General features: G+C 40.8%; 2 protein-coding genes and 1 pseudogene across 2 annotated transcripts in view; 2 read left to right on the forward strand and 1 right to left on the reverse strand.

Moving 5' to 3' along the window:
* Positions 1–1,347, forward strand: part of LOC109471458 — a 5,001-nt pseudogene extending 3,654 nt beyond the window's left edge.
* A 2,159-nt stretch (positions 1,348–3,506) lies between these two features.
* The window catches only part of LOC109471568, an 11,666-nt gene continuing 4,599 nt past the window's right edge, over positions 3,507–10,573 (forward strand). Inside the window, exons 1-2 of the mRNA XM_019770919.1 lie at positions 3,507–3,620; positions 4,440–6,113. Of these exons, the coding sequence (XP_019626478.1) occupies positions 4,449–6,113 (1,665 nt within the window). The 5' untranslated portion in view covers positions 3,507–3,620; positions 4,440–4,448. The remainder of the gene's footprint in view (positions 3,621–4,439; positions 6,114–10,573) is intronic.
* LOC109471569 overlaps positions 8,090–10,573 on the reverse strand; it is an 11,343-nt gene continuing 8,859 nt past the window's right edge. The window contains 1 exon segment of the mRNA XM_019770920.1: positions 8,090–10,357. Coding sequence (XP_019626479.1) covers positions 8,708–10,357 — 1,650 coding nt within the window. The 3' untranslated portion in view covers positions 8,090–8,707.

Here is a 10,573-nt window from a genome sequence, read left to right on the forward strand (position 1 = left end):
AGGTGTAACTCCAGATGTGGAAGTCTATGACCGAAGCCTGAACAAGTGGACTAAAGGTGTTCCACTCCCTGAGCCAAGGTTCCAGCATGCAGTTGCGGTGCTAGATGGGAGCATATACGTGATGGGTGGACGTGATGCTGAGGAGAGTCCAACATGCACAATGTACCGCTTCAGTCCAGGAGACTCCCAGTGGCATTCAGAAAGGAAAATGCCTGTGAGAGCTGATGACATCACTGCAACAGTTCTCAATGGCTGCATCTATGTAGCTGGGCTTCCCTCAAAAGTGCTCAGATATAAGCCTAATAGTTGGACTGTGTTAATCGACTCTGGCACTGGGCCCAGATGTGGTATGACTGTCTTTGGTGGGGAGATTTACATCTATGGAGGGCGAGACACTGATGATAACAAGAAAGGTACATCAAAGGTTTTGCGGCTCAATCCAAAAGACAGGTCTCTCACGCAGGTGGGAACCTTGCCCAGGGGTCTGTTCGGCCATGGTTGTGTCACTATACTGAAAGGCTGAGGGTCAACTTAACAAGCAGATGGACCGATATTGTCAATGGACAATGTCTCAGTGTTAAAACTACTAGAAGCTGTTTTATGTAGAATGTCAAATGTTAAGTCAGCAAGTAAGGGTAAGCAATGTTTTAAGAAATATGTATGACTCATACTATGAGGATTCTACATTACAACATGTTCAAACATGTAACAAATCAGATTACGATTGCTTGAATCAAGAAAGAAGATGTCATACTATGCCAAGAATAGTGATCTCGAGAAGGAAAGAGACAAAACTGTCAGCAGAGCTGAAATACAGGGAGTAAAACTGATATCAGGGAAGTAGACAGATTCACTCTGTGTGGGAAGGAGATCATATAGAGATACTGAAAGGAACACAAGTTATTGTTCTTAATCAAATTGCAGTTGTAACTTAAGAATTGATAATCAAGAAAGATGGTGATGTATAATGATATTTTGGTTGTAACAGAAAATGTTAGCTTCAGTTGTATCTCTTATTTTGTCAGATTGTGGCTGATAAAATGTTTTAGAAGTAATGTCTTCATCCTAATCATCTGTTTTGTTTTTCCCTATTGTTGTGTACATGTGTAACAGTTTAAAGTATGCTTTTAGTTTTTTTACTTCTAGTTATGAGAAATGTAAAAAGTTGATATCTGTAGTCATTATGCAATGAAAGGACCAAGATCTTTTCACATTCAGAATTACTGAATCTGTAGTAGAAAAGTAACAGTCTGCTTTTTCTTTCCTACTGTTGTACAAAATGGATCCCGAAGAGGGGTGTACAGTTAGTAAGACATTCTTTAGGCCACACCAGTTTAATTTGTTGGTTCTCAGATTCGCCTCTTCGTTTTTTTCTGATTTGCAAAAAAAAAAATTGATTCTGGTCCTGAATCAACTGAAAAATGCTCATGTTTTGCCCCCCAACAGTTGAGGAAAGTCCTTTTCTTCCTAGTTGTTACAGTTTTCACATCTATCATTGCAGTGGTTTGATTAAAAGTTCAAAATTTAATGTTTAAATTTTGACCCAGCCTTTTGTGTTGACTTCATGGCTCATTTTGTAGCAATAGGATGCCTAGACCTGTTTTTTTTTTTCGCCCTGTCGCTTCATATTTTTTCTGACAAAATCCGAGAACCAACAAATTAAATTGGTGTGGCCTTAATGTGCGTTGTCCATTTAAAGTATTTACTAGTACTTTCTGCTGTTCATTATCATATTAAGAATGTTTATTTTCCGTTTCCTCAGAAGTCTGTATCTCAACCTTTTTCTCAGTAATGCTGTGATCTCCAAAGAAATGAATAACATTTGAATAAAACGTCTTTTGAATGTTTGATCAGGATCAAATATTTACTTTATTTACTTTCATTACCTTCGCCAAGAAGGTTATGTTTTCAGGGGCGTTCGTGTATGTGTGTGTGTGTGTGTGTGTCTGTCTGTCTGTCTGTAAACACGATAACTTGAGAAGGCCTTGATGGATTGTCTTGATACTTGGTAGGTGAGTAGGTCTTGATGAGACCTCAAAATGATTAGATTTTGGACCCCCTAGCGGCTTGTTATGGTACTGCAGCTGAACTTCCGGTTTTGATATCTCATGATCTAGACATGCTATGGTGATGAAATTTAGATGGTAGGTAGCTCTTGTGGTGGGAAAGAAGTGACGTGAGTTTAGGCCCCCTAGCGGCTTGCTCTGGAACTGCAGGGATAAATTCTTGAAAATATTCAAAAGGGGATAACTCAAGAACCGGTTGACGGATCGTCGTGATTTTTGGTATGTAGGTAGCGTACGTGATGCTTAATATAATTATGTGTCAATTATGCAAATATGGATGTAATTTGCATAATTTATGGGGAAATTCTATAAATCAGCTGCATTCCATGATAGGACAATTGAAGCTTGTGACATTGGTAATTGACAACGAGAGAAACACAGAAAGGTGTTGATTATGTTAATAATGACTTAATTTGCATAATTAATGAGAAAATTTTATAATGATGTAATGATAACTGCCTGGAATTTCATACTTGTGGTATTTGAAAGTTAAATTGAGGTGAACATCATTAAACATAATTTATTCAAATCAGGACCTCATTTGCATAATTTATTAGGAAATGCTAGAATGCATTCTTTGTTAATATAAGACTGTCTTTTGGTTGAGATTATGATAAAATGATATAATTCATGAAAATTAGGTTCCTATTTCTTAAATCAGGGGGGAATAATCTAATCTAAACTTTGTCAGTCATAAAGATTAACATCATTTGGCGAAGGTATGAGATCGGGGAACTCTAGTTGTTATTGAAATAGTATTCCCTGTGAAAAGGGAAGAAAATTGACCAAGAATCAAGTCCTTAGGAACCTTTTTCAAAAAATTGTTATTGAAATAGTATCCCCTATTACAAAGGTAGAAATATTGACAAAGAATTGAGTCCTCTGGATGGGAGGCATGATGTCACCTAATAACAAATGTTTTACTCCTAAATTTGTGTGTATTGTTAGTGTTGGTCAAAGTTTTAGGTCCACCTTTGGCTTTATAAACATTTGTAATGTTACCAAGGACAAAATATAGGACTCTATATACATTATAGCAAGGATAATGTCATTGGCAACAGCATGGAGGTTAAGTGATTTTTTACCTCCTTGATACTAGTACGTGTACAATGTATTCTTGTTTACTCTCTTGATTTGGCCACCCCCACCACTTTTGTTACTTGGTACAATCCATATTTAAATTTGGCATGTTTCATTTCAAGAAGGGAAGCGTGTTCGTACCTGTATCTTCCATTTCAGAATTTCTGACGCTGTTGCAGTACAACATAATTGCTACAGATGAATAGGTACTATCTTCGTTTGCCTTTTACTATCACAAAATAGAGTAAGAATAAAATACTAGTATAACTGAATAAACTGTTACCCCCATTCCAAAGCCATTCCAAGATTTCTTTCATTCCAATCCTAACCTTTGACCTTCCGGGAAGTTTCCCGCCTTTTCAGAAACAGACTCCCTCTCAGATCTCATCTGTCCGAAGACCAGGTCCCGTGCCGGCGTGGTCCCGAGCTGGCTTTATTCCCGAAAATCATACGCAAGAACTGCTACAGTGCAAGGTAAGACTAGACTGCTGTTGCTAACAGTAAAATTCCTGTAGCCTATCTTCTAAACTGAGCAGAAATAGACGTGAGAGGTCAGAAATTCAGATAGCGGTTTTCTGTCAACCCATGTGCCGAGGACCATCTGGTTCTAGTTACCATTTTACGGAAGTTACCATCAGACTGACAACAACATAACAGCAGAACAATCGTGGAACTAGAAGAAAAGTGGCACCTTCGATTGACCTTAATATTTGGCATCTTCCGAGACCACTTTCCAAACAGTAAAAGTTCTTTCTGATACATATAAGTAATATATAGTAAATTTAACATGTAGTATTAAACTTGCATATTTTGTACCTCGTCCTTCAGAGTTAGGATGCAAACTTATTGCTTTTGTTTCTGATAGTAATAGTGTCAAACATTGCCCAGCTTTTCAGTGTTTTCTACATTGTTTCATCTTTATTGTTGTGCAAAATAATGTCAGACTTTGCGTTGTCATTGTCATGATTATCTTGTCTTTTAATGTTTCTATCTCAAAGATGTTAAATGTTGTACTAGTTACACTAAAGAATGGTGCTTAGTTATGTGTTGTTCCATTATATCAAGAAGGTTTAATAGATGTTCTAACCTCCTTGAATTACTTTATGGCTGTGCAAAAGAAGCAATGTCTTTCTCTTGATTGACTTGATTTGTCTTTCTGATTTTCGTAAGGGGTGGGGTCTGCCATTTCAGATTACATTCTATGTACCCAAATTGATCTGCATAACTAAGTAACGCATTTGGTGTGAAAAAGAATGGCTGTACAACTAATCAAGAGCTTGTGTTGTATTACAGATTTTAGTTATGATGGCAGCAGCACAGGGACCAGAAACCTTGATTGACCTCTTCCACGAGACACACTCAACCGCCCTCTTGCAGGGCTTGCAGGAACTGCGATCTGAAAACCTGCTGGTAGATGTCGTCCTTTGTGTCTCCGGAAAAGAGATACCGTGCCACAGAAATGTACTCGCTGCTTGCAGTGGATATTTTCGTGCAATGTTCTGCAACGGACATCGGGAGAGCAGGGAGCATAAAGTCGCCATTCACCAAGCAAGTGCCAGTGCCTTGCAGCTTCTTGTTGACTATGCCTACACATCAAGGGTGACCATCAAAGAAGACAACGCTGTAGACCTGATGGAAGCTGCCAGCTTCTTCCAGATTCCACCAGTCAGCGATGCATGCACAAAGTTCCTATCAGACAATCTTAGTGTCAACAACTGTCTTGAGATGGTCAAGGTAGGTGGTATGCTGAACCCCACCCTGGAGGCCAAGGCATTGTCCTGTGCCATGAAAGAGTTTACAGCAGTCAACAATACACCAGAGTTTCTTGATTTGACAAAAGACCAGCTCATCAAACTTGTTTCATCAGATGACCTGAATGCTCCTGAAGAAACTGTGTACACAGCTGTGATGAAATGGATCAATCATGACACCAGGAACAGGAAGAAGGAGATGAAAAAGCTGATGGAACTAATCCGGTTCCCCTTCATGGACAAGATGTACTTCATCGAAAAGGTGGAAACTGACAATAACTTGCGCAAGTGCTGCCCTGATCTTGTGTCAGAAGCTTTGAAGTATCAATCGTTCCCAGGGGAGGTCCAGTCACCTCGCACCCGTCCCCGCCGTGCCAGTGGTCTGAGGGAGGCGGTAGTGATCGTTGGGGGGACAGAGAAATATGGAAGAGGAGAGGACCCTTGGAATATCAGCGACTCCATAATGCTGACCCACTCCTCTGCACCATCAAGCACAAGTTGGGTTACTATGACGACAATGAGGAAGGAGAAGGACCATGGATTCGCTGTGGCTGTTTTGGGCACAAGTGACATCATGGTGTCTGTTGGTGGAAGTCAGAGCAAGGATGTGTGGCTGTATCAGGCAAAACTTGACTCCTGGTCAAAACTGGCTCCGATGAACACTGCGAGGGACTATCACAAGCTAGCAGTGGTGCACGGTAAAGTGTACGCAATTGGTGGCAGAATCTACCACCCAACGTCACATGTTTATGATGTAACACCAACTGTGGAAGTCTATGACCAAAGCTTGAACAAGTGGACTGAAGGTGTTCCACTCCCACAGCCAAGGTACCTGAATGCAGTTGCGGCATTAGATGGTAGCATATATGTGATGGGTGGATGTGATGCTGACTACAAAGTAACATCTACTTCATATCGCTTCAGCCCAGGAGACACCCAGTGGCATCCAGCAAAGGACATGCCTGAGAGTGCTGATTTGATCATGGCTACAGTTCTCAATGGTAGCATCTATGTCGCTGGGCTTCCCTCAAGAGTTCTCTGTTACAGGCCTCAGGAGGAGTTGTGGACTGTTGTTGTGAACACTGGTACTGTACTCCGAAGACTTGGTATGACTGTCTTTGGTGGGGAGATTTACATCTATGGAGGCACTAACAATGACATAGATGGAACAACAGAGGTTTTGTGGCTTGATCGAGAAAGCAAGTCACTTAAGCAAGTGGGGGCCATGCCCAGGGCTCTGTACGGCCATGGTTGTGTCACTATACTGAAGGGCTGAGGGTGAACTTGACAGGCAGGGCCAATGTTGTGTCTTTGGACAGTGTTTCTTCTTAAGAGTATTAGATGGTTTTTGATGTAGAATGTCATATTGTAACTCAGCAAGTGAGCACTATGAATTAATATGTTTGAGGATGCCATTATGGGATGCACAATCGCAGATCCTTTTTGACAGCGTGTTTGAACATTTAATGTAGCAGCATGTTCAAAGTGTTTTCATCACAAATCAGTTTGATTACAGTACATGAAATTTGAAATCTTGAATCAAGGAAGAACATTATTATAGGCTGAAACTTGAAAAGGGACATGATTAGGACTTTGTTAACCCATGTGATCCACCCACCCCTTTTTAGTTCCCGATAAATTATCGTTTCCTCCATACAAGTATGTCTTTAACCATCTAAAAGGCTATAGTTACTAGCGAGTAGAATTATTTCATTAACATTTGTTTATTAAGGAAAGTACATTGTCACCTATTGTTACTTGTTCACCTTTCTAACACATGTATTAAACAAAGAGTACCCCCATTATATCTATACAGTATCTGTGGATAGTGGTATCCCCTATTTTACAATGTAACATGTTTTTTTTTGCTCTTTGTAATTACCTACTAATATTGATTATTAAAGTTCTGTTGATGAAAACTCAACTGCAGTTGAAACTTTTGTGCAATGTCTTTACTGAAAGAGTAAGGCCATGCTGATTTGTGATTGCTTTGACTTTAAACAGAGTGATAATTGCCGCTGAAACAAAAGGTGAAGTTTGAAACGAGTCAAACGTGGAACCACATACTAGGACACCATAATAAACAGTTTGTCTTGTACTCTTAACAAGGCAAACCGCTACGCAAAGATTTAGGCTTTTTTTTGACGTCTTTAAAGGTGTTTTTATCGGGCTTTCGTGCCCAAAAACACGTCAACAGTGAACCCAAGCATCTGCTTGGAGGGTAGAAAAATACACCGTAAACACATCTGTACATAGTATCATAGGCGGAATATCAATTTTGTCCAAAAGGACAACAAGACTGGCAATGAAAACATACATTGCCATGGCGACGGTGGTTGCTGTTAGGGTTATTGTTTGCATGGTACTGCCATCATTTCATGATTTTGAGGAAGACTTGACAGATACAGTACACTCCTCCCCTGAGTGTTTAGTGAATGGGCCCCGGCGTCACAGAAAGTATGGCCATCCGGGGCAGAGAGGTCTTCCCAAGGGTTTTCAGGAATGTGGGCATAGATGTGGGTCAGAGACATGCCTGTGGACATTCCATTCCTGTGGACAAAATGCCTGTACCATTAATCCTAGAATTCTTGCAAACTGCACACAATACTGTACCATTAGGCTCCTCCTGAGACGTCGCCAAAAATACACATTTTATCAGAAGTAACCTAAAATCCTATGTGTGTGTCACGAATGAAATTGATTCATTGTGTTTTATAATAGTGACTTGACCCTATGTATTTTTTTTATTTATTTATTCAATCCAACAAAATCATACAAAAGCAGGGAATGCTAATGCATCCCTGAATTGTGTAATTGATTTTACAATAGGTTAAAAAAACAAGACAGGACAGGTACACAGAAACACACATGTAGAGATGCGGCCCTTTTACGATGTATTTTCTACTCTCCAAGCAGATGCTTGGGCTCTCTGTTGACGTGTTTTTAGGCACGAAAGCCCGATAAAAACTCCTTAAACACGTCAAAAATAAGCCTAAACCATTGCTTGAGTAGCGGTTTACCATGTTATAAGTACAAGACGTGCTGTTTATTATGGTGTCCTATGCCCTCGTTTGACACCTGTTTCAAAATTTACCTTTTGTTTCAACATGCAGCAAGTGTCACTTTGTTAAAAATCAAAGTGATCACAAATCAACATGGCCTTACTCTTTCAGTAAAGACATTGCGCAAAAATTTCAACAACAGAACTTTAATAATCATTACGACTAGTAGGTAATTACAAAGAGCAAAATAAAAACATGTTACATCGTAAAATACTTAGATACCACCATCCACAGATACTGTATAGATATAATGGGGGTACTCTTTGTTTAATACAGGTGAACAGGTAACAATAGGTGACAATGTACTTTCCTTAACAAACAAATGTTAATGAAATAATTATACTCGCTAGTAACTATAGCCCTGTATGGAGGAGACGATAATTCATCGGAAACTAAAAAGGGGTGGGTGGATCACATGGGTTAACAAAGACCTAATCATGTCCCTTTTCAAGTTTATCTTAATTGCACAGCCTATAATAATGTTCTTCCTTGATTCAAGATTTCAAATTTCTTGTACTGTAATCAAACTGATTTGTGATGAAAACACTTAGAACATGCTGCTACATTAAATGTTTAAACATGTTGCCAAAAAGGATATGTGATTGTCTGTTTCATCCTCATACATATTACTTCATAAGCCTCACTTATTGACTTACAACATGACATTCTACATTAAACATCATCTAATAATCTTAAGCACAAACACCATCCATTGACAATTGGTCCTAGCTGCTTGACAAGTTCACCCTCATCCCTTCAGTATAGTGACACAACCATGGCCGAACAGAACCCTGGGCAAGGTTCCCACTTGCTTGAGCGACCTCTGTTTTCGATTCAGCCACAAAACCTTCGTTGTTCCTTCATCGTTATCGTTAGCGCCGCCATAGATGTAAATCTCCCCACCAAAGACAGTCATACCGCATCTGGATCCAGTACCAGTGTTGACTAACACATTCCAACTGTAGCCATAACCATTAGGTGTATATCTGAGCACTTTTGAGGGAAGCCCAGCGACGTAGATTCTGCCATTGAGAACTGTAGTAGTGATGTCATCAGCCCTCACATCCATTGCTGCTTCTGAATGCCACTGAGAATCTCCTGGACTGAAGCGGTACATTGTGAATGTTGCATTGTCCTCAGCATCACGCCCACCCATCACGTATATGCTACTATTTAGCACGGCAACTGCATGCAGGTACCTTGGCTCTGGGAGTGGAACACCTTCGGTCCACTTGTTCAGGCTTCGGTCATAGACTTCCACATCATCGGCTGGAGTTACATGTAGCGTCGAGTGGTAGATTCTGCCACCGATTGCGTACACTTTACCGTGCACCACTGCTAGCTTGTGATAGTCCCTGGCTGTGTTCATCGAAGCCAGTTTTGACCAGGAGTCAAGTCTTGCCTGATATAGCCACACATCCTTGCAATCAAACCCACCAACAGACACCATGATGTCACTTGTGCCCAAAACGGCCACAGCGAATCCATGGTCGTTCACTTTCTTCATTGCCGTCATGGGAACCCAACTTGTGCTTGATGGTGCTGAGGAGTGGGTCATCACGATGGAATTGTTGTCAACTGAAGAGTTTTCTTTACTTCCTTCTTTCTCTATCCCCCCAACGATCACTACCGCCTCCCTCAGACCACTGGCACGGCGGGGACGGGTGCGTGGTGACTGGACCTCCCCTGGGAATGCGTGGTACTTCAAAGTTTCTGACAGGAGATTCGGGCAGGTCTTGCGCAATATTTTGTCGGTTTCCACCTTTTCTATGAAGTAAATCTTGTCCATGAAGGGGAACCGGATCAGTTCCATCAGCTTTTTCATCTCCTTCTTCCTGTTCCTGGTGTCATGGTTGATCCATTTCATAACTGCCGTGTACGCAGTTTCTTCAGGAGCGTTCAGGTCATCTGATGAGACAAGTTTGATGAGCTGGTCTTTTGTCAAATCAAGGAATTCTGGTGTATTGTTGACAGCTCCAAACTCTTTCAAGGCATAGGACAATGCCTTGGCCTCCAGGGTGGGGTTCAGCATACCACCTACCTTGACCATCCCAAGACAGTTTTTGGCACTTATTGTGTCTGATAGGAACTTTGTGCATGCATCACTGACTGGTGGAACCTGGAAGAAGCTGGCAGCTTCCATCATTTCTACAGCGTTGTCTACTGTGATGGTCACCCTTGACGTGTAGGCGTAGTCAACAAGAAGCTGCAAGACACTGGCACTCGCTTGATGAATGGCGACTTTATGCTCCTTGCTCTCAAGATTCCCGTTGCAGAACATTGCGCGGAAGTAGCCACTGCAGGCAGCGAGTACATTTCTGTGGCAGGGGATCTCTTTTCCGGAGACACAAAGGATGACATCTACCAGCAGGTTTTCAGACCGCAGTTCCTGCAAGCCCTGCAAGAGGGCAGTTGAGTGTGTTTCATGGCAGAAGTCAACCGAGGTTTGTGGCCCCTGTGCTGCTGTCATCGTAGGCAAATTCTGCAATGACAATGTTAATAATGATAACCATGTGTTAGTTTAATTACTTTTCCCTTAAAAATGGCTCCATATATATATATATATATATATATATATATATATATATATATATATATATATATATATATATAT

This window comes from Branchiostoma belcheri, unplaced genomic scaffold, assembly GCF_001625305.1.
Source record: "Branchiostoma belcheri isolate BF01 breed outbred unplaced genomic scaffold, Haploidv18h27 scaffold25, whole genome shotgun sequence".
Taxonomy (NCBI): domain Eukaryota; kingdom Metazoa; phylum Chordata; class Leptocardii; order Amphioxiformes; family Branchiostomatidae; genus Branchiostoma; species Branchiostoma belcheri.